The sequence below is a fragment of the Squalius cephalus genome (assembly GCF_949319135.1).
Source record: "Squalius cephalus genome assembly, chromosome: 8".
Lineage (NCBI taxonomy): Eukaryota > Metazoa > Chordata > Actinopteri > Cypriniformes > Leuciscidae > Squalius > Squalius cephalus.
The window spans coordinates 32,820,758-32,845,830 of record NC_137129.1 but is presented as its reverse complement, the minus strand read 5'-3'; the positions used below and the strand labels follow the sequence as shown (position 1 = coordinate 32,845,830).

The window sequence follows — 25,073 nt, the reverse complement described above, 5'->3', positions numbered from 1 at the left end:
CTCATCTCACTTGCACAAAAAAAGATTCAATATTCTTCAAAATGAATAAAATCAGTGAAATGCCGAATCAGAATAAGCAAACCTTCAGTAACTAAATGTTACTTAAAACATACATTTTTATGCATTTAATCTCACTTTATTGACCAATGTACTTGCTTCTGACCTTCGATGATTCAGTTAAATCATAAGCAAAACGACTATAGATTTTTTAGTTTTTGTTGGTTAAGTAGGCTAAGTGTCCTTCAGCATTTCATTGAGGCTTATTATTTCACTTTTGGTGTAAAAAGGGTCTTTATATATTTGCTACAAAATATAACTTTTTTGTTATAAAAAAACAAGCCCAGCCCAGGTGGAAAAAAAGTAACGCAAAAGCAACACATTACTTTTCGAAAAAAGCAACTATAGTAACGCAATTTTAGTTTCTGAATTAAAGTCATTTTTATATTTTTGTGGGTCTTAGAATCAAAATATGTCATGCAACTGTCCGGATATTTATATAAATTTAAAGGCTAAATTGTGTGGGTGTTTCACTTTTTAACTTTTATGAATATGCACTCCCCAGTACAACACACATGAAATCCCGATAAGTCTCGCACATCACACGGACTTCTCGGTCTTCCGGTCTATTACGGATGTTGTGTTGTTTGGATACACCAGGAGGACCCCATAACAGACCACCACGAGGAACATAAGCAGATTAATTCAACACGGAAGATAATTTACACGACACTACTATTCAAGTAATAACGCCATGAGACTAACGGGCATACTTATAACAGCTAACGATAAATGACCGCGAGCGAGACATGGATTAAGCGCGCCGACCGCATCGGTGAGTGCATTAGCCCACTGTGTTTTCGCCCAGTGGCTTTTAATTTTTTTTACATTTTTATCAATTTATTAAGGAATACAAAAAAATGGTTGCCAGAACTGCTTTATCGAGCAGACCACATACGGGGTTTTTACAGAGCATCTATAAGTCGTGTTGCATGTAAATTTATATAATTTCAAGAAGGTTTAGTTTGCAAATTAGCACACAGCTAAGATTTTGGCGCGACCAACAAACAAACTTAGTCAAACAAAACTTACGAATTACTATTTGAATACTGTTTGTGCATTAGTAGTATACGCCTTTTGGGAATATTTTACGGTCGACTGCACAATAAGCTGATCACGTTGAATCCTAACTCCCGTGTTCGTTTTGCAAACAATTTAGTTTCGTTCAGTAACATTCTTTCTCCTCTTGTGTTTTTGAAATGAACATGAAAAAAACTATCAAAAATAAAGACTGTGGAGTCTCGTTAGTCAGGATGCATATTTATGGAGTCCTAGTTTGATTTTCTGTCTCAGTGTTTGTTCATCTTTTACGCAAGTAAAATAAACCCTTTAACCAATACAAGTAACTTTAAGTGAATGATTTGCATCAACAAATATATATATTTACAAGATCATAATTGTGTTTACCTAATTTGATGAATTCATTTATCAGTTTGCACACTGTAATGTTGCACCCCAAAACATATTCCATTACTGAAAACTAAAATTAAATAGAAATTTTTGTTAAATGGATGGAAACAAAGATGTTACAAAAATGTGTCTTACCATTACCTCCTTACTCTGTGCCATAGAGGTATGTCGACTATGTTGGGGCAGTTTCAGACTTGAAAATGTTGCCATACAAGACAGAAAAGATGCAGGCATGGTGATTAAAATGAAATAAATTAATGTAGAGTATTATAACTTAATGGAGCAGTCAAGATGGTCATCTTCATTTGCCAAAATTTTATGTCTTGGTCAAGCAGTGTGTTCTATTTACACATAAAAGGATCATGAAACCCTAAAACAGTAGCACTCATTATGTTTATTAAGGGAAAATGGGTTATTTGTTCATTTTTTTTTTAAACTATTTCGTTCCAAAAACTTCTGAAGCTTTTTTGAAACTTCTGGTTTAAAAAGCAAAGTTGAACCAACATCACGAAAGGTGAAGTAGCCTATATGTGTTAATTTGGATTGGTGATTGGCTGCCGTGGCTGGAGAGTACACGTCTATGTCATTGGTTTCCCTATATTATTCATGAGAATAAACTATTTTAATCCAATCAATGTGCTGTGTTACACATGAGATCGCATTACAGTGGAGAATTCAAATGCCACACAAGATTGGTTTGCCACTGTTCGTTCACCTCTCTGCCTGTTCAACTTCGCGTTCAGATCACTGATCTATATGAATGTCTGGATTGATCATTGCGTTCAGGCAGTGAAGCCACCAGAAGTGTTCGAGCGGCCATTTTGCAAGTCCTTATTGCCAAAACAATGGCTTAAAATCACCCGATTTGCATCGTATCAGTCACACAGGAATAGTATTTAAAATATTTGTATGTACATTGATACTTGGAACATTATTGCTAATGTTTATGATCTTTTTGGGCAGGATAAGTGATATATATATATATATATATATAAATCATAAAGATTGGTGTGTATACTGCACGCTGCTGACTCAGGTAACTGAACTAAAACAAAATACTAATAGGTTTCTTTATGTATGTAATTATGCAGGAAATATTAAGCATTAACTTATCTGGGATTCAGACCAATTGATTCAAATATACATTAAATATTACAATATACAATCCCCTATTACTAAATTGCACTATATTATATTAAAAAAGTTTATCATGCATCATGCTTGGAGCAAAAGTATAAATGCTTGAAAATAGCTTCATGTCTTTAAATCCATACACAGTCAGCATAATTTATCTGAATGTTGTGAAGTGTGTATATATTATTTCCTGAAGTCTTTTTATTGACCAACATCCACTTCAGACTCTTGGTTTTTTTTTCTTGGAGAAAAGAACACTCTTACATATCGCACCCAGCACTTGATTCGTCCTGGTTAACTAGGCTACTTCACTAAAACGCTCCCACACTGTTTTTCTTTCTTTCCTTCTTTTTGCTTTGTTTTTAATTCTCCTTTTTGATATTTTGTGTAGGATCTGTTTTGTCTGCATTACTGCTTAAACAAGTGGACCCCTCAACTGCATAGCTTAATGAGAGTCTGCAAATTAGTGCCTGACGAAAAATCTTTAATATTTCCAACGTAATGTTGAAAAACACTTTTATCAGAATAATTTCTGTATATTTTTAGTTATGGATGTTAAGTTAAAGGGATAGTTCACTTTGAAATTAAATTTTGGTTTGTTTTAGCTTACCTGAAGGGCATCCAAGATGTAGGTGTCTTTTTTTCCGCAGTAGTTTCAAGTTTGATATTTTTAGGTCAAACCGTTCTTGTCTGTCAGTCATATCATGCAGGTCTATGGTCACAGTCTCAAAGAGCATGCACAGAGTCCAAATTAAAACAATTCCCCATCGTCCAAATTAAACAATTCCCCATCGTAAGTACACATTGATGGCCTAAGACACGAAACGAGCGGTTTGTGTGAGAAAACGAACAGTATTTATATCGTTTTTACCTCTTATAACACACCCACGTCCAAGTGATCTGAGGGCGCGGGCGCTTCCTGCTGTGTGACGTGTACGCAGACTGGTGCATAGATATATATACACTAGATGACGCATTAAAGACATTCGTTCCAATGAACTGCCGTAACCAAGGCGACATCTAGTGTATATATATATCTATGCACCAGTCTGCGTACACGTCACACACCAGGATGCGCTCGTGCCCTCAGATCACTTGGACGTGGTGGTGTTATAAGAGGTAAAAACGATATAAATACTGTTCGTTTTCTCACACAAACCGCTTGTTTCGTGTCTTAGGCCATCAATGTGTACTTACGATGGGGAATTGTTTTAATTTGGACTCTGTGCATGCTCTTTGAGACAGTGACCATAGACCTGCATGATATGACTGTCTCTAAAAATATCAAAATTGAAACTACTGCGGAAAAAAAGACACCTACATCTTGGATGCCCTTGAGGTAAGCTAAAACATACCAAAATTTTATTTCAAAGTGAACTATCCCTTTAAGCAATTTTTCGTAGGTTTTTTCCCTTTGTGTTTTATATACTGTCCACTAGGAGGTGCTCTGTTGTCCTTGATTGGTTTTCCCTGAAGAGATCAGCTATACATTGTTGTTGAAAACAAAAGTAAAAGCAAGTTCTTTGCGTTTTGCTGTAAAATGACAGTTACGTGTCTTTATTAAAATGTTATGTTATAATTTTTATTACTTGGCCCGCCTGAGCCGCGTATTATTCGCGGATATAACCGCATCATTATTCCACACATTTTAAGTGTTTGATTTAATGATGGTTGTTAGTAGTCTCTAATGATAATATTTTTGGGAGATTTTTTTTATAGGTTTACATTTGTTAAAATACATCAAATGTTTTTTTTATACTCATATTTTAATATTCATTTGTCTGTATGATGAGTGTATTGTAGGTCTGTGTTTTATTGGTGGTTGTCTCCCCACCCTCTATACTATATTTTTAAATATTAAAAATGTGTAAAATCTAAAACATGTGTAAAGTCTGCAAATAATACTCATTTTGGTAGTAAACGTCTTTTTTTAAATCTAAAAACATTCTCAGATCTTGACATTTATTATGATTAACCATGTTGCTTGTAAAAGAAAGTCACAACAGACACAAAACAAAAGAAAGAATATGTAGCAGAAGAAAGAAGTAGAAGTAAAGAAGTAAATGCAGCAGAAAATACAATAGTGGGACGAAATGGAACGAAAATGAATAAAAAGTCTGTTTTGTTTGTTGTTTAACACACATGTTTTGCCTTGTTTGTTTTCTGAAAATGTTTTTATTTTTTGCTACAATTTTTCCAATTTAATTAGCTTTAAACTGATTCTGATTTCTAAATCTAAACTATTTCCCCCTTACAGGCATTTTATGAGAGCATTTTAAATCAGATCAACCCTTTGGGTACCATGGACGACAAGTTACCACCATGGAATAAACATGGAAGCCATAACAGCAGGGTTCCCTATAATATAGCTGGGGAACATCAGGAGGTAGGTTACAATAACTATATATCTGTACATTATGATAAAGTAATGGCTGAGGGGAATTACGGAGAAAGAACAGAAGAGTTCTCCCACAGTACTTGGCTCCAAACACAGCCAAAGGTAAGTGATATATCAATTGTGAGGCTGAATAGCAACATTATTAGGTTGCAATTCAGCTCCTCACTTCTAAACTTAAATATATTTTTTGCCCCTTTTTTTTAGGATCATGACTTGATAGAAGACAGCTCTGCTGCTGGAGAACCCATTTCATCGCTGTCATCTTGTATGAGTGGTGCATTTAAGGCTTTGTTACCAGATTACCATGGAACTTCCTCAGAAATAACAACAAGCTCTGTTAAATATTCGTATTCTCCAAATAATAATTCTCTCGTTAAACCTGGTACTGCAGTGGACGAAAAGATAGTAGTGGAGAGAAGGGAAAAAAGCGATTTTCTGAAAGACCCTCTGTGTGAAGCATCAACTAGTGTGACACACATGCTTCCACCCAGATGTGCCCAGTATGTGCCTCAAGAAAAGGTATGTGACCTCTACAGCGCACAACCAAAATAAATGTTATTTCTCCATTGTCACCTCCATTATTTTTTTCACAGGACCGAGAGGTGGCCCAAGGAAACTGTAATTGGACATCAGTGATCAAAGATGCTCTAGAGATGAGTAATGGAATGGAAATGGAACAGCCTTTATCTATGGATGTATGTGGCCCCTTAATGGACTTAAATCCTGTATATAAAGGACCTGAAACTGAGGCAAAATTTACATTAATGGACCACTATAAGATAGCAGAATCCAAACTAAATGAGAAGCAGGATGGTCAAGGAGTGAAAGGAGAACCGGATTCCTTTATTTCAATGTTGTCAGATGGCATCAGTAAAAAGAAAGATGTTCTGGAAATGGTAGGAGCTGATATCAAAAATCTTTTGAATGTACATTTTATAAAACAGCATGCAAGCAATCAAAGAACAAATAATCAATTTATTGTCTCAATTTGCAGGGGGAAAATGATGAACCAAGCATATTAGTTGTTGGAACATCTCTAGGCAAAGAGGAACTTGGAATGACTGGAATCAGAGAAAATGAGCCAGGGTTTTTACCAGGATTTAATAGGAGTTCATACACTCCTTTTTCTTCATCAGAAGGTTTTATGAAAAGTGAAGAGCTCCTAAGTATTCCTTCAGTCAAGCAGTCTGATGAACACATCCTCCAGGGAACAACACAAGGACCCAAGTCGTGCAAAGATGTCAATATTTGCTTCAAACATGCAACAGTAAACAATAAAACTGTTCTTGAAGGTTCTTCTGTATATGGTCTTCATCATCTTGATCTTCAAAAGGACTGTCACCAAGCAGAGGTTACTGATGGAAACGCTTCAGTTAACTCCCATGATCATTCCTTACAGCATGATGTGCAAGACAAGAGGGTAAACACAAGCAATCTGCATGCCTCTGAGACTACATTAATAGAGCAAAGTGCTGCATGTCTTCCTGACACTCAGTACTTTGGCAGTAAACTAAAAAAACAAGATCATGATCTTGTACTCTCTCCAGCCTCAGTGGGCAGTCAAAATACAGCTGTGGTCGAATGTGAAAACTCAAAACTGCAGATTCCAACAGAAGATGGGACCTCAGAGAGCAGCCTGTCTGTACCAGGACAAATTCAAACTGTTTTTCAAAAGACACCAGTTAACACAAAAAATGCTGAACTCAGTCTAAAGATGGAAACAGAATCTGCCCCTGAAATTCAGAACTTTTCTTCAGGATCAGAGACGGTACCCGATCAAACCGTTGTATCCAACAAAATTCATCTTGATTATAAATGTAAGGATTCTCAGATAGAAGCAGAGGAAAGTGGCAAATTAAATCCAAGTACAGTTCTTCTGCCTTGTGATGAAAAGAAACAAAACTCTGAAAAAAATGAAAGGAATTTTCTCAACATTACTTCAGAAAGCAGTATTCCTCCACCTACTGAGAATGCCCATGCAGCTCCATCTTCTCCCACGTCAAGGATCGATTGCTCCTCTCAGCTTAACCAACAGAAAGCATTGCAAAAGCATAAGAAAGCAAGAAAAAGAAAAAAATCTGAACTTGAGGAATTAATTGGACCAATACACAAATCTAATAAAAGAGATGATTGTTCTTTGTATAGATCAGTAATTTTGGACAGTGCTGACAAACCAGACACAATTGAATGTGAAGACACTAATCAAAACTTTGCACTGAAAGAGGACTTAATTGCAAATGGTGATGTAAACCCACCTTCATCTAGAAGAAAATCACAACTGCGGATGACACAACTTGAGCTAGTGGCGGATACAGCAGAAAACTCACAAAAACCAGATCATAACTGCTCTGAAACCTCTCAGGTAAAAGCACCATCAACCGCTATGATCGACAGGAAGGCTGTTTCTAGAAGGAAACTGAAGAACAAAACAAGGTTACGTTTAAAAGCAAAAAAATCTGCTAGATTTAGCAATCAGTGTTTGTCTCAAGGCACTGTCTTGCCCTCAGAAGAGGACTGTACATCACATTTTCAGGTCAGTGACGCCACCCTGGTAAAAGAAGTCAGTAACCCAGCAATAATCCAACAGGCCAACTCTAGATTAGAGTCCAGTATTGATCAGTGCAGTCCAGAAAAGTCTACAAAAAAGAAAACATTGCAAACTAAAAAATATGCTCTGCAAACACTACAAAGCAAAGGTGATCCACATGATGAACCCACAACATTTACAGAAGTTGAGGAAGACTTAATGGACTTCAAGAAGCATCAGAAGGTGAGAAGACCTGGTATAAAAGCTTCTAAAGGCAAAAATGATGAGCATGCAACTAGTCTGCTTAATAGTCAGTTTTTACTAGAGCCTGTGAGTCAAGCAGATTCGATTTCAACCTCAGTGACTGAATCATCAAACATTCTAAGCCCTGAGAAAAACCCAAAGAAATCAAAGCAAAAGAAAAGAGCAGATATCAACAAGGCAACACAATCCCAACAAGAGGATATTCCCTTACCATTTTCAAAATCTAAGGAACACATGGTGATTTCCAATAAAAGGACTTTGAAAGTAAAAAGATCTGTAAAGAAGGCTATTAGAACAGATGATTGTGACACTACTCTTTTGGACCTACAACCTTCTATAGCCACTCTGAAGCAAATAGATAAATGGTCAGATATTAAATGTAAAGCAGTACATATACCTACAGTTGACCAAACAACAGCTCAACAAAGTGTTTTGAATCCACTCTCAGAATCGGATGCCAGCATTGTGCAACCAACTACAAGAAGGTTCAGTCCAAGAAAAACATTTGACACAATTTTTTCTCATAACACAATCAGTGAGAGCTGTGAAAATGTTCATTTGAATCAGTCAATTTCTTCAGTTGATTCTATGTCTTCTACAGTAACTGACATTTCAGGTGTCAGCCAAAAGAAAACAGAAAAGACGTCAAGTAAAAGGAGAAAGACAAAAATCAAATTTATGGAGGAACAAACATCCAATACTAGCCAAAAGGAAGATGTGACTGTACTGCCTTCAGAAGATTTTGCATCTATTGTGGTTTCAAATCCAGAAAAGACTGTGAAAGTTAAAAGTCCCTCTAGAAACAAAGCAAATGGCAACCACTTAAATGATAATTTGGTTGAAGACACATCTTTATTAGCATTTGTGACACAAGAAAATTCTATTTCACCTTCAAAGATTGACTCTTCAAGCTGTTTTAGACAAATCAAAACACTGAAAAAGCCAAGAAAAAAGATTGTAACCAAAATAAAAAATGAGGGAGAAGAAATACTCAATGTAAACCAGCATGAAGATTTTGTTGCAATAACTTCAAAATCTAGTGCAGACATAGGGGCCTCCAGTTCACAGATGATTTTAAAAGAAAAAAGACTTGTGGAAAATGCAATTGCAGAGAAAGTGAAGGACAACCATGCAACTGCTCTTTTCGTCATGCAGACTTCTACAGCCACCTTGCAGCACACTGAATGTGTTTCAACTTCATTTGCTCACAGCACACCAAAAAAATCTAAGAACATGTCTGACATTAAAGGTGAAGCAGTACATACACCTGAAGTTGACCAATCAATGCAACAAGAGCTCCATCCATTTGATTCTGTGTCAGCTACAGAAATGGATAATTCAGATGGTGTACACCAAAAGAAGATAAAAGTGAAGACGAAAAGACAAAGTAAAAAGGTCACTAAACGCAAAACACATGTTACCCAAGCAATCAGGAAAATAAGAGAACAGTCTTTTTCAGCAACTGTGCACCAAGAATATTCAGTTTCTAACAGAAACACAAATTCAAAGTCAGAAGAATTGAAAAAGAAACGTATGAAAAAGAAGACATCAACTCTAAAAGTCAGAAATGTTCAACCAGAGGACCATGCTGAACATCATACGGTTTTGCCAGCACTTTTGCCACCACCAATATCTCTGGGTAAGGATGCAACACAAGACCCTTGCATAAAAACAGACATTTTTAATGAATCAGCTGAAAACCAGGTTTTCACTGAAGATGTTGCATGCTCTCAGAGCTCGCTGAAGAAGGCAAAGAAAACACAAGTGAAACAATTGCTAGTGCAAAAAGAAGATAATGAACAAAGCAATATTCAAGAGCTGGCTCACAGAGAAGATGGAAAGTCTGACGCGCCATCTGTTGTGCGGGAGGTAGCCTTTGAGAATTTTGAAACGTTAGAAGCAGACAGCCATGACCAGCAGAAGAAAGCCAAAAAATCCAACCAAATTGCAGAAACGCATGACTTTGCTAATGTTTCTTTGTCTCAAGAGAAAAACACTGGATCAGATGAGGCAGGTGTCATGGTCACCTTTACACAGATCCAAGATTTCTGTAAACTACATGATGGTCAGACTGTAGAACTACAGCCTGAAAAAGAAGAGGAAGAGAGCAGAATTAAAGATCTCAAAGCCACAAAACCCCCTAAAACAAAGAGTAGAAAAGCTGGGCGAAAGAAGAAGATAGCAGGCAGGTTAACTCAAACGGTTAAAGATGAGGAACATAAAGATATATCCTATGATAACAGAATTGTGTTGTGCTGTGATTTTCAAAACAACACACAAATTACAATTTCTGATAGCTCACAGAGAACAGCAGTTATTCCAGAAGAACCAGTAATGAAATCAAGAAAATCAACCCGCATACAAAAAACAAACTCGGGTCCATTTGTTCAAAATGTGTCAACCCAGGGCTCTTTAGACATCGAGTGTCATACGAGGCTTGGAGAGAATCTTTCTGGTTCCATGCAGCCTGCTGATTGTGAAGGCCAGTCCACTGTTGAGCAAAAGTCTCCAAGACGTGGAAGACCACCCTCAATAAAAAGCAAGAAACAGAAGTTATCTATAGCACAGTTAGAAGATAACACCACTCCATCTGTCCATGTCTCAGATTTCTTTTTATGCCAGGACAACTCAGAGACTCTTTCCAGTTCCATGCAAACTGCTGATTGTGAAGGCCAGTCCACTGTTAAGCAAAAGTCACCAAGACGAGGAAGACCACCCTCAATAAAAAGCAAAAAACATAAGCTATCTATAGCACATTTAGAAGATGACACCTCTCCATCATTCCAGATTTTAGATCTCTCTTCATATCAGGACAGCACAGAGACTCTTTCCAGTTCCATGCAACCTGCTGATTGTGAAGGCCAGCACACTGTTATGCAAAAGTCACCAAGACGAGGAAGACCACCCTCAATAAAAAGCAAGAAACAGAAGTTATCTATAGCACATTTAGAAGATAACACCACTCCATCTGTCCAGTTCTCAGATCTCTCTTCATGTTCGGCCAGCACAGAGACTCTTTCCAGTACCATGCAACCTGATGATTGTGAAGGCCAGTACACTGTTAAGCAAAAGTCACCAAGACGAGGAAGACCACCCTCAATAAAAAGCAAGAAACAGAAGTTATCTATAGCACATTTAGAAGATAACACCACTCCATCTGTCCAAATCTCAGATCTCTCTTCATGTCTGGACAGCACAGAGACTCTTTCTAGTTTCATGCAATCTGCAGATTGTGAAGGCCAGTCCACGGTTAAGCAAAAGTCACCAAGACGAGGAAGACCACCCTCAATAAAAAGGAAGAAACAGAAGTTGTCTATAGCATATTTAGAGGATAACACCTCTCCATCTGTCCAAATCTCAGATCTCTCTTCATGTCAGGACTGCACAGAGACTCTTTCCAGTTCCATGCAACCTGATGATTATGAAGGCCAGTCCACTGTTAAGCAAAAGTCACCAAGACGAGGAAGACCATCCTCAATTAAAAACAAGAGACAGAAGTTATCTATAGCACATTTAGAAGATAACACCTCTCCATCTGTCCAGATCTCGGAGCGCTCTTCATGTCAGGATAGCACAGAAAATAATGTCACAGCAGCTGCAAGTCCAGTGAAGCAGAAAGTCCAACCCCTTAAAAAGAGGAAGGTAGTGAAAGTGGATAATGCAACTGTTACCCAACAATTGGGGACTGATCCCTCAGAATCCCTTCAGAGTGTTACTGATAACTTGTCACACAACATCCCTGCACCTAAGCATAAAAAAGGGAAGAACTTTAAAAGACTTAAGTTGTCAAGCTTGAGATTATCCTGCAGAACATCTGAACCTTCAGTCAACAGTTTTCAAAAAGCAGATATACATTCCATCCCTCAAAACTCCACAAACGATTTCAATGAGGAAGGGAAAACATCTTTGCCTATGCCTAGGACAGCGAAGAAATGGAAACACTGTGAAAAAACTGCTATACAAGATGGAGATGTCCTGGCAGATATAAAGATTGAGAATAAGGCAACAGTTAAAGTAGTGAAAGGAGCAAAACGTGGTCGGAAGAGACGGAAAATTAAACAACCACCCCCTGATCTTGTAACTGATCATGAAGAGCTTGAAAGATTAACAACAAAAAACAAAAATGACAAAAGACAAGATTGTTCTGAACCAGCCAAAAGTTTACTGACAACGTTTAGGATAACTAATGAATATGCCACTGAGGACCAGAATAATACAGTCACTTCGGAGAACAATAAGGAGAAAACTTCCACTCAAATGTCCACTTCTTCCACTCACCTATCCTCCAATTTAATGAAAGAAGTCAAGAAGTACAAAGAACATGATGCTGAACCAAATGGAAACCATTTATTTGCAGTTACTGATAATACAGGACTCTCTGGGGGAGTCTCCAGTGGAATTTGCAACTTGATTTCTAGCAATGTGGTCAAAGAGGAGTCAGAACACATTTTTCTGGATACAAAAATTAAACCCAACATTGAGCTGAAATGTACTCAGGAAACAGATGGACAAAGTGTGGAAATGTCAGGGAAAAAAATGCTTAACTTGTCTGAAATAGAAAACACATTTCAAACATCTACAGAACATAAAGTGGATGGCTTCACACAGGATAGTGAGGAATGTGTTGTAATGCCAAACAAGGTGTCTAATAAGAAAACAATGAGATCCAAGCCTAAAGAAATAATGAAGAAACCTCTCACATGCAAATACTGTGGTGTTTCCTTTCGGCACATTACAGCATACGCCATTCATCAACGCATTCATACAGGTGACAAACCCTACAAATGCAAGTTCTGTGGAAAAACCTTTGCTCAACTGTCTAAACTCAAGTCTCACCGTAATGTACATAAACAGGATACCTCTTTTCCTTGTCCTTGCTGTAGCCAAAAATTCTTGCAGAAAGAACATTTGCTATGTCATTTTAAAGTCCACCTGCATGAATCAAAAACAAACACTGAACCACGGAAGGGCATTAAGAACAAGAAAAATACTTTATCAGATGTGTGTTCAGAGACCTCAAACAATTACAGGTGCCTTATTTGCAAGAAAAACTTTGTAAGCCACGTCAAATTGCAGAATCACATGCGATCACATGAAGTGGAGAAGCCCTTGACTTGTAAGGACTGTGGGAAGGAGTTCTGGAACCTGCCAAGCCTCACAGCTCATGAAAAAAGCCACTGGCCTGTAAAACCATATGCATGTTCAATTTGTGGAAAAGGCTTTAACCAGCTGAAGGCCCTAAAAAAGCATTCTCAAGACCATGCCGGCGAGACCCCTTTCTCCTGCTTTCACTGCGGTCATGCATTCAGTGCCCTGTCTGCACTTAGGATGCACCAGGCATCCAAAACTTGCATTGCAAGGAGGAATGATGGGACAAGTGGTAACATTGAGGGCTTTATTGTAAGTCAAGGAGTTGATGGTCAAGTGAACACACCAGTATTCTTCAAGTGCCAAATATGCAAACAGCTTTTCAGGAAATGGTGCCAATACACTCTTCATCTTCAAACGCATACCAGCTCTCCCCCATACATTTGTTTTTCTTGTGGACAGTGTTATGAGAAGGATTCAGATATGAATGTTCATTGTGAGGTTTGTTGCCAGTCAAGTGGGGAGGAGCAGATTTGTGGTGCATCACTCTCTGAAATCTTGCAAAGTGTTACCCAAACCTACCCTTTAAAGTGTACCTCATCTCAGACTCCACCAAGTACAGGATTTCAGCTGAATTCCCAAATGCCGACCAGCTCAGAACAACTCCCACAACTGCCTCAATCGATAGATGTGGAACCTACACAAACAAAAGAGACACATCTTTCTGAAATTCCTAAAATTGATTCTACCCAGTCACCCATCAAGCTCCCAATTGCCCAGTCTCCCTCTCATTCTGATGTTAGATGTACTTCCACAAGTAGCTCTCTAGAATGCATTGAAATCACTCAGAGTAATGGGAAATTCAAGTGTTCACGTTGTGGTCAGCGATTCGAGCAGTACAGGACTTTGAGTGCTCATCTGCAAATGCATGCTCCTGGTTTCAGATATACCTGTGCACATTGTGGACAGTTCTTTGAAAGGTGGAGTAAACTATGGCTACATCAGCGACATCATCGTCTAAAAAGCCGTTGCTACTCTTGTAATCAGTGCAATCTGCAGTTTCGCTTCTTTAGCTCCTTTAAAGAGCATATGATTGACCATGTTGGGCAGAGAGCGTATGCTTGTTCGCTCTGTCCCAGTACCTTCATTCAGGAGCCAAGCTTACATGCTCACCAATGTGAGTCTCATAAACAACTTTGTAAAAGTCTCAAATGTGATGTCTGTTCTAAGACTTTCAGCAGTTTAACAAACTTAATCAAGCACAGTCTTCTACACAATGGTTCTACCTCTCATATTTGTCTCCCTTGCAATCTCTCATTCACAAATACAAGAGTCTTAAAGGAACACTTGAAAACGCACACCACATACCATGGTCCGGCCCTCCCTGATATTCCTTCAAAGCCCCTAGATTTTCCTCACAAATGTAAGAGATGTAAAGCTAGCTTTTCAACGGGGGATTTGCTCTACGCTCATCAGATACGGCATTCCAGAGATGCAAAGAGTCATGTCCATCCAGAAATAGTACCTACCTCAAAATTGTCAGATTCTTGTTGTTGTGAGACACCATCTACCCTATCCTCCACTCGAAGGAATCATATATCAAATCTCAAACTTGATGGCATACCCAATGATGAAAGCCTGTATGTTTATTCCCACCCTGACAGGCTCTATGTGCCCTTTAGTCGCAGAGTACCGATTCCAGTCATTAATTTGGACCCTGATGAACATGAGGAGGTCTCAAACTCTCAGAATACCAGTCCTGAACTTCCAAACAGTGAAATCACTGCTCAGTCTGACAGCACACATCTACCTCAGGCCACAGCAGGTCAGGAAACCTCCAACCTAAATTCAAGTGAAAGTGCAAAAGAGATGGCAAATGGTGATTACAGCTCCACGCATCAGAGAAGAACTAGATTTGTGGAGACAAGTGTTGATATGGAGGTAGAAGCGACTGCTCAAGAAGAAGAGTCAGAGGAGAGATTTGAATGTGCAGACTGCACTGAAAAACTTAGCAGTGTGCCGAGCCTTTATGAACATTACATACTTCATGCAATGGGAGATGCATATGTACAAGTACACTGATCTTTGGTAATGTTGGAAGGTAGATGGTTTCCCGAGTGTTGACACTATTATCTTATTTACACTTTGTTTTTGCATGTTTGAAGGAAGTATTGGCTAAATGTTTATCTTGTATTTTAGTTGATCTTGGGTTTAGTTGATTACCATACCTCTTTCCTCTAACATGCTCTTTGAGCCCTCAGGTTCTTTTAGTTTCAACTGTTGTTACCCACTAGCCATGTGCTACATGGGTCATGTCACTATGCCTTATCTCAAATCATCTCTGTACTGTGCATTTATTGTCTTGATTTCTTAATTTGTGCCTTCAGTGAGAGGTTTGGTTCTGTAAAAGATCTGTAAATAACTATACATAAAACTTCATAACTATACAACCTGCTAGTCACCCCAGTCAAAATCTCATAGTTACACGTTTTCAATTGAAATCTTTGAAATTTTGGAATATTGAGAGGTGGTTATTAAATATAGGTTAACCTAGAGCATTCATATATGAATTTCTGGATGGGACAAAAATATAATGTATATTGTAAATAATGTGTAGAACATTTGAATATTTCTATATGCTTGTCATTGTAGTCAGGTTTCTTTTAATAAAACATACTACTTATCATGTGTAATATTTTCATTATATTGTCAAAACAAGTTACTGACAAGCCAAGGTAAAATATGTTTTTTAGCAAAATAAGGACCTGTAAGGCTTCTGGTCAGATGTCATTTTAATGGCAATAGAAAAAAGAAAACCATTCAGATTACATGTCTTGCATGGGATTATCAAATATTTAATCAATTGTGCACAGAGCAAAAAGGGAAAAAAGCAAGCCATGTGTGAATTTTTGAGGTACCACACAACATTGCAGTAATTTGGTTATGAATGTCTGATTGCAACTCATTATGCATCTAAAACTGCTTTTATAAAGACTTCTGCTGGCCACTTGAATTTAACTCATTTCTGCATTTCACATGTCAAATGGCTTGCACAGCAATCACATTCAGTCACAGAACACTTGAATTTATTTCTTCTTCTCATCATCTTTTTTCCCCTCTTGTTTGTTACCACTCTGAGAGGCCAGGGAGCCCATGGCATTGCGGATGGCCTCATTGTTGGGGTCAACACCAGGTAGATTCTCCAGGACACTTTGGAGGAATTCTGGGTCCTGCATTACATCATAATCATCCTCTTCCTGTAGAATCAGTTAAAAAGTGAAAGTGAAAAGTTTTAAAGTGAAACTATAAAATTTAAAATGAAGTTATATTTTTTAGAATACTAAAACTGTGATGAGCCCAGCAGACAATATTTTTAATTACCTTAGATTCCGCAGTGTCCATTGGAGCTCCCGTATCCATTGATTCTCCAAATTCTGACATAAGATGGATAATGAGCAATATTACATCCTATGTCAAGCACACAAAGTATGTTCTAAGATTAACAAGGTACAAGAGGGCGACACAAACCTCCACCTGCCAGGGACATCTGCATGGCATAGGCTATCTGCTCCTCCTCTGTCATGCTGCTGAAGTCTGGCAGTGCTGCCACAGCACTCTCGGGCTGAGAGACGGACATCTTCAGAAGAGCTTCCTCTGATTCTGAGGGAGAGAACAAACAGCATTGTCTGAAACGGGAATCGACTTTAAGGTAAAAGGAATAGGCCGCAAAAATGAGTCAATAACTGATTCAGCATTTTAGAAAAAGGTTATTCAGGACTGTATTAGTGATATGAAAGGCAGAAATCATCTGGTAATATATGAAGAGTTCAGATGCAAAAGCCTCTAAGTGCCATCTGAAATTTTCTTCTAGAATGATCATTTTTATCAAGCTTGTATATTTAAGTTCAGTAATTTCACTTAAATGACAATTAATAGGTAATTTTCATTGACATTTAAGTGAAATTACTGAACTTAAATATACGAGCTTGATAAAAATGATCATTCTACAAAACAAATTCAGATGGCACTTAGAGGCTTTTGCATCTGAACTCTTCATATATACTATGATGAAATATTTGTAATTTAAATGATGCAAAGAAAATATAAATTAAAAAAATATAAGATCAAATGTTTTTTGTACCATATGCGGTAACACTTTATATATAACTTAAATTAATCAACATTTTGATTAAAAACATATAAAGCTTAACAGATCATTAGTTAATAAATATTCACAACTAGAAATATGAGATAATGTGCTTGTTACTGAAGAACTAAATGTTACGTGTTGATTGATTAACAGATCATTATTTAATGTAAATTAAAATGCTTACAAATGTCATTAAACATCAGTTCATTTATTACTTTATTTTTACATTTACAAATCCAAAAAGTCATTTGGTAGCTATGAATGATCCAGATGTTTAACAGAAAATTAAACAAATATAAGAATGTCTGGTCCCACTTTATATTAGGTTTCTTTATCTGCTATGTACTTGTGTAAAAAAAACTTGTGTTTTCTATTGCAAAACACTTGCTGCTATTGAGGTATGATTCAGGTAATGTTAGGGACAGGTTTGGTGGTGCGGGTTGGTATAAGGGTTGGTGGTACGGGTAGGTTTAAGGGTTGGTGGTACGGGTAGGTTTAAGGGTTGGTGGTACGGGTAGGTATAAGGGTTGGTGGTACGGGTAGGTATAAGGGTTGGTGGTACGGGTAGGTATAAGGGTTGGTGGTACGGGTAGGTATATAAGGGTTGGTGGTACGGGTAGGTTTAAGGGTTGGTGGTACGGGTTGGTTTAAGGGTTGGTGGTACGGGTAGGTTTAAGGGTTGGTGGTACGGGTAGGTATAAGGGTTGGTGGTACGGGTAGGTATATAAGGGTTGGTGGTACGGGTAGGTTTAAGGGTTGGTGGTACGGGTTGGTTTAAGGGTTGGTGGTACGGGTAGGTTTAAGGGTTGGTGGTACGGGTAGGTATAAGGGTTGGTGGTACGGGTAGGTATAAGGGTTGGTGGTACAGGTAGGTATAAGGGTTGGTGGTGCGGGTAGGTATATAAGGGTTGGTGGTACGGGTAGGTATAAGGGTTGGTGGTACGGGTAGGTTTAAGGGTTGGTGGTACGGCTAGGTATAAGGGTTGGTGGTACGGGTAGGTATAAGGGTTGGTGGTACGGGTAGGTATAAGGGTTGGTGGTACGGGTAGGTATAAGGGTTGGTGGTACGGGTAGGTATAAGGGTTGGTGGTACGGGTAGGTATATAAGGGTTGGTGGTACGGGGTTGGTGGTACGGGTAGGTATAAGGGTTGGTGGTACGGCTAGGTATAAGGGTTGGTGGTACGGGTAGGTATAAGGGTTGGTGGTACGGGTAGGTATAAGGGTTGGTGGTACGGGTAGGTATAAGGGTTGGTGGTACGGGTAGGTATATAAGGGTTGGTGGTACGGGTAGGTATAAGGGTTGGTGGTACGGCTAGGTATAAGGGTTGGTGGTACGGGTAGGTATAAGGGTTGGTGGTACGGGTAGGTATAAGGGTTGGTGGTACGGGTAGGTATATAAGGGTTGGTGGTACGGGTAGGTTTAAGGGTTGGTGGTACGGGTAGGTATAAGGGTTGGTGGTACGGGTAGGTATAAGGGTTGGTGGTACGGGTAGGTATAAGGGTTGGTGGTACGGCTAGGTATAAGGGTTGGTGGTACGGGTAGGTATAAGGGTTGGTGGTACGGGTAGGTATAAGGGTTGGTGGTACGGGTAGGTATATAAGGGTTGGTGGTACGGGTAGGTATAAGGGTTGGTGGTACGGGTAGGTATAAGGGTTGGTGGTACGGGTAGGTATATAAGGGTTGGTGGTACGGGTAGGTATAAGGGTTGGTGGTACGGCTAGGTATAAGGGTTGGTGGTACGGGTAGGTATAAGGGTTGGTGGTACGGGTAGGTATAAGGGTTGGTGGTACGGGTAGGTATATAAGGGTTGGTGGTACGGGTAGGTTTAAGGGTTGGTGGTACGGGTAGGTATAAGGGTTGGTGGTACGGGTAGGTATAAGGGTTGGTGGTACGGGTAGGTTTAAGGGTTGGTGGTACGGGTAGGTATAAGGGTTGGTGGTACGGCTAGGTATAAGGGTTGGTGGTACGGGTAGGTATAAGGGTTGGTGGTACGGGTAGGTATAAGGGTTGGTGGTACGGGTAGGTATATAAGGGTTGGTGGTACGGGTAGGTATAAGGGTTGGTGGTACGGGTAGGTATAAGGGTTGGTTAAGGTGTCGACAGTATACAGAGGTCAATTTGATTACTATAAGGGGACACAGTTCAAAATTTTTATATTACATTGTTTTGACAAACGAAAAAGTATTTTCTTGAAAATTCGATTTTTCTCCTGTTGATGTATGATTCGAGGAATATCCTGTTGAGGCAATAAAAAATTACAAGTATGTGTAAATAGGGTGAATTCAGGTCATTTGGAGCACTTTACCATTGAGATAACTGTCCATTAATTTACTAAATGGTTAGTAAATGTGTATAAACATTTATAAATAATGAATGGTTTCAACTTTAGATTGAGTACTGCAAAAACATGAACAAATAATTAATAAATGATTTGTAAAAAACAACAAACGAAGACCAAATGTATGACCTTATGTTAATGAATAATATGTTAACTTGAATAGTATGCAAAGTGCTTAAAATTACTATTTTTCCACAACATTTGTAAATGTTAAACAATATGTAAATTGAAGTGTAATGAGATTTGTTAGCATTTTATTTACATTAAATAATGATCTGATAATCATTACGTAATATTTAATAAGTTCATTAGTAAACATTAACCAGCACATTATCTCAAATGTGAATATATATTAACCAATGATCTGTTAAGCATTATATAATGTTTGTTAATGATTTATTAATAAAAATGATTTGCCCAGATTGAACCACTGTGCCCACCACCATCCTTCAGTATTTCAAACATCCACACGTGTTTACCGTCAGCGGTTGCGGTGGGAACGCCAGCTTCAGCTGCTGATTGGGCGGCCGCCCTACGAGCCTCCTCTTCCTGCCTCTGCCTTTGTTCTTCCATAGATACACGCAGCGCCTGTATATCAAAAGCAACTCCAATAAACATCTCCCCTTTTAATGTCATCAGAATAGATCTCAAGTGAGATTGCCCTAAACAACATTCTAAAATTGTTGCTAATTGCTTTAATAATTTGAATCAATGTGGGAGAATTGATCATTCAATAATGCTACTGAAGTTGTAAGGCATGCACAAACAAACAGAGCAATGCTAAAGTACCACAGAGCTTTAGTGTTCACCCATTTGAGGGTGAGAGAATGCAGAAAGAGAATTCTGGGCCGAGACAGAAAATTCAAGACGAACTTGGCTGAAAACCAAGAATGTTCTTATTTAAAAAAATATTGTTGTATAATTGTATTAATTTTAGACTTTTTAATTAGTTTTTATCTGAACAACAAACTTAAAGTTTATGTAATAATCCAGAAATAGAATCATAGAATTAGGTTTCTACTCCAGTTTGTTGGTGAAATATAAATATTTTAACAATAGCTGTGATAAATAAGTTGCTTTCAAGACAGATTTATTCAAACATACATTAAATAATGAATACATCACTGAGAGGTTAAGTAAAAATATTATGAATATGTAATGCAGTGCATATGTAATTTCTTTCTAGCTAACTAATGAGATATAGAGATTGAATGGCTTTCCTGAGGTAAATGTAATGTTATGGGACATCATGTTTACACAAGCTGTTTTATTGAAATCTTTCCAGTAAGTCATTCTATATCTTCCTTTAGTGAAAAATGTTGTGATAAAATCAACTAAATTTGAAAATTGAAACTGTTTCATATTAAAGAAATCGACACTAGCAAGAAATAGACGCTGGAGAGTCAAAATGCGCCATTGGAGAGGCGCTAATCAAACATAACTGTTTCCGTCATTGATTTCGGCCCTTTAAAACCACTTTGTCAGCCAAAATTTCTGAATAAATGCTTTACTTATAGACGTCTCTGCATTTTAAACAGATGTAAAAGTAGTGTCACCTTTAAAAAAAATGACATTTCACTTTTACATTTATGGATTCATTCTTCAGTGCAATTATCCCAGAGATGAATTTGTATATTACCAGGGCCAGCTCTGGGTCCGCACTGGGGTCCACTCCAAATTCAAAATCACTTGCACCCAGGCCCATCATGGTACCACCCTCACCAGCCAGGATGGGTGAAGAGAGCAGGGCATCAGCCAGGCTGGGGCCAGGGGGAACCGTGACCAGATGAGAACCTGTGCCCTCCTTTCCATTCAGAGTGTTCACAAACGCAGTCAGTTTCTCTGTGTTCACCTCCTGAACAGGTTGAGTAAAAGAGACAAAACGAAAAATGTAAGTAAGAAAAACCTGAAAGATCTTTAATTGATTAACAGGTAAGAAAGTTTTGAACAGTCACCTCTTCTCCGAAATTTATCAGATCTACATTGACTTTTTCTTTTTTCAACCGTTTTGCCAACTTCACCAGCTGGAAAAGATTTGAATTAAAAAAACATTTTTTAGAGCTTGTACTACCTGAAATAAAGATGAATAATAAATAATAATAAAATCAATAAAAAAATAAAACACATACATCTTTTTCGTTGTCCTCCACTGGGCTGCCCACAAAAGCGACAATCCTCATCTTGTGGTTCTTGCCTTGTCTATGCTTTAGTGCCAACTACATGTAGACATACACAAAAGTAAATGTTAGAGGATTAAAATACAATAAGTGATAGGGTTGGGAGCAGGCTTCACTCTATGTTTTTTTAGATTTTCAGAGTGCTGGCCTTATATAACACATATGAAACAAAGTAAAGAGGCCGCACTATGCATATAAAACGTTTATTTAACATATAAATAAACGTTTTATATGCATAGTGCGGCCTCTTTACTTTGTTTCAGAGGATTAAAATACAACATAACGGAACACATAAGGAACATTTCTGAAGAATTTACAGGAAGTTTTTTCCAAGCAATTACAAAGAATGGAGATTAAGGGTTCAACACACATATATATATATATATATATTAGGGCTGTCAAACGATTAATCACGATTAATCGCATCCAAAATAAGTTTGTGTTTACATAATATATGTGTGTGTACGGTGTATAATTATTTTCTATATATAAATACACACACATGCATGTATATATTTAAGAAATATTTGCATGTATATACTGTGTATATATATTTATATTATATATAATTTATATTATATATAAATATTTTATTTATAAATAACACATTTTTCTTAAACATATATGTATGTGTGTGTATTTATATATAGAAAATAATTATAATCCATACACACACATATATTATGTAAACACAAACTTATTTTGGATGCGATTAATCGCGATTAATCGTTTGACAGCCCTAATACATATATATATATATTAGGGCTGGGTATTGACTCAAATTTCACAATTCGATTCGATTTCGATTCACAAGCTTGCAATTCGATTCGATTTCGATTCTGATTCGATTCGACTTAATATTGATTATTTTGGATATCAAGTACAATACATGGCAAATTTTCTCAAGGAAAACAAATCTCTTAACTAATGCTGTAAACTATGGGAGTCAGTGGTAGCCTACTAGGCTTCATTAGCCTACTATAATATTGAATATTAAATGACACTTTTATTTATTTTTATAGTAATAAAGTTATATGAAATATAAACATTTAAATGCTGGCTGTCATAAAAACTTGCCAGATTTATTCAAACATGCATTACATATTGAAGAACATTAAAAATTATAATGGATATGTCATTTGGTGCATATATTTAGCAAAATGCTGCTCTCTAGATTTAATTTTTCTAGCTGACTAATGAGTTTATGGTCACTGCATATGGTTTTTCTGAGGTAAATGTGATGTTACATAATGTTGTTTACAAGCTGTTTTACTGACGTATTTCCACGGTTGAAACACTAATTGAGCGATTCTATGTGACATGTACTCTCTTTTAACACACTTTCTGATGCTCATTCATGTTTATTTCCCGCTGTAACTGGTATTATTAAGGCAGAAGAGAAGATCATGTGCGTTCCGCGCTGCTGCTTCTCTTGAGCTGAGCGATCTCACACCACAGCGTCAAAACGGTATTTATGGTTTTGAATTTCGTAAGAAAATGGACGTAATTTGAAATCTGAGACTTTGTTTCATATCAATAGTAACAAAGATTATTGCGATTTATTGGATGGGATGATAGATAAATTTCTGAACAGAAGTAATCACTCAATATGATGCTTGTGCGTCATGGCTTATCAATGAAAAAGTAAGTCATACAGGTTTGGAAAAAAATAAGGGTGAGTAAATGTTCATTTTTTGGGTCAACTACCCCTTTAAGCATCAATGAATGTACTTACATGTGCCACTCGTATGCCGGTGCAGAAGCAGATTTTTCCCACTGGCTGAACCGCATGGAGCTTTGAGAGTATGCGGCCGCAGTCTGGTGTTAAAGTGGTGAGGACCTCACAATTACTGCACAAAATCAAACCATGTGTTATTACATGCAAACATCACCACTGCATGAAATAAAATACAGCACAGACAAACTTACTTGGCCATTGTGATTAGGCCCACATTGTTCTCTGGGTTGCTACGGGTCTTTGAGTGACAGACAATGTTGACCGCATCCTGCTGTGCCTGTAACCTGGTGGGCAGAAAGTCTCCATTCCTCATGTATTCACTGTTGTCCACACTGTAAAGACGAATGAAGGCAATCAGCATGTTTCCTATTTAAAACAATCATTGAATTTATGGAAGTGTAATAGTATAAACTGGGTGATCAGATCAGTCTGTATCCTTAAAGTCAGCATTAAAGGCAAGTTATGAAAGTGTTTTCTTCCCTATTGTGCCGCATATCAGAATAAAACAGCTTCTTGAATGAGTAGAAATGTAGGGCGGGACTTGATTTTGTCCATCGGGAATTGATTGGATAGTTGTGGTTTGCTATTGCTGTGATCTCATGTGAATGTCAGAGAGATGTCAATGCAAGAGGGATGGGATTAAAGATTACGAGGGCACATGAATTTAATAAAAATAAGCATGTGCACAAATAAATGATTTATTATAAATAGCAATATTTCATAAAAAATAAGAATTTTCAAATTTGATTTCATTGTGACAGCGAAGACTACGCCAATTAGATTAGCCCCTATGGCCAGCTATGAATGTGCCATTCCAGGACCTGCTAGGACAAGTAGTTTCATGATGATTACAGTCATTTCATAATTGATTAACTTTACATTATTAAAGTTATTTAATTGAACTGAATCAACGTTGAACTGCCTTCAGTATAGTATAAAGCGCTATATAAATAAAGGTGACTTGACTGGCTGACATTTGCAAGGAATGAAGAATGAAACACAAGCACACAGTTATCCTATTTTCATTTGCATAACAGCCAGAGTGAGTGAACTAGATCCTAGCAGTAGACAACCGCTTTAGCTATGACTGTGTATCAAAAACAAGCAAGCTGCCTATCTAGACAGCATTAGAGGGCGTTGGACCAACAACACATTCAGTATCTCTTCATGACAGTTCTAGAAGACTGAATAAGATGCTATCAGACCGAATAAGATGCTATCAGACCGAGTTCACAAACAAGTGGTCATTGTTTATGGGTCATAAATGTGTTTGTGATCTGTTTCTTTATGATAGCTCTACCTGCTGAATAATGACTCAGGAGAATGTCATTCTAACCAGAAAGCGACTATTGAATTGTCTTACTTGTTCCCAACTATGAGCTCAAAAGTGTGACAGAACGAAAAACCTACGTATTTACAATAAGTCGGAGGAGTATTAACTATGCAAAAGGCGTATTTATATCTAAAACAACGCGTTTGTTTATTTCTTACCAGACCATAGTGCTTTCGAGCCCCATCTTGGAAATCCTCTAGTCCGTTTCCCAAAGTGACGGCATCGCTGATTGGTTTACAGATGTAGGACACTGACGATATTTGTAAACGCAAAGCTGATTGGTCGACAGCTCCGTCGCTGCTTCTCTTCCCGGTCGCATCGTGGAAATATATTTGTAAATGCGTAGCGCCCACATGTGGTCGGAGGTCACGTGTCTGAGAACAGGGTCGTTCTCTCCAAAAATGTAAATATCCTCACCTTGTTCTTTCGTTGCCAAACTTTGCCAAGCATCTCTTTT

General features: G+C 37.8%; 2 protein-coding genes across 5 annotated transcripts; one reads left to right on the top strand and one right to left on the bottom strand.

Annotated features, from left to right (window-relative positions):
- The first annotated feature begins 612 nt into the window (after positions 1 to 612).
- LOC307162958 (uncharacterized protein) lies at positions 613 to 15,182 on the top strand. Of its 4 annotated transcripts, none has more exons than XM_079878733.1 (6): positions 647 to 832; positions 4,859 to 4,987; positions 5,204 to 5,264; positions 5,391 to 5,518; positions 5,593 to 5,895; positions 5,994 to 15,182. In XM_079878733.1, the coding sequence occupies exons 2-6, from the start codon at positions 4,904 to 4,906 to the stop codon at positions 14,958 to 14,960; spliced, it is 9,543 nt and encodes a 3,180-aa protein (XP_079734859.1). In that variant the 5' UTR covers positions 647 to 832; positions 4,859 to 4,903; the 3' UTR covers positions 14,961 to 15,182. The 4 variants fall into 4 exon arrangements, with proteins under 4 accessions (XP_079734856.1, XP_079734857.1, XP_079734859.1 ...); XM_079878732.1 differs by having other exon boundaries at positions 684 to 832; positions 4,859 to 5,101; XM_079878730.1 differs by having other exon boundaries at positions 613 to 832; positions 4,859 to 5,101; positions 5,204 to 5,518.
- Positions 15,183 to 15,652: 470 nt separating this feature from the next.
- On the bottom strand, positions 15,653 to 24,866 carry psmd4a (proteasome 26S subunit ubiquitin receptor, non-ATPase 4a). Its single transcript, XM_079878734.1, has 10 exons — positions 24,775 to 24,866; positions 23,475 to 23,615; positions 23,281 to 23,395; positions 21,498 to 21,584; positions 21,324 to 21,392; positions 21,008 to 21,223; positions 19,848 to 19,956; positions 16,407 to 16,538; positions 16,260 to 16,312; positions 15,653 to 16,135 (listed from the first exon to the last, which is right to left on the bottom strand). The coding sequence occupies exons 1-10, from the start codon at positions 24,798 to 24,800 to the stop codon at positions 15,965 to 15,967; spliced, it is 1,119 nt and encodes a 372-aa protein (XP_079734860.1). The 5' UTR covers positions 24,801 to 24,866; the 3' UTR covers positions 15,653 to 15,964.
- Between the last annotated feature and the right edge of the window lie 207 nt (positions 24,867 to 25,073).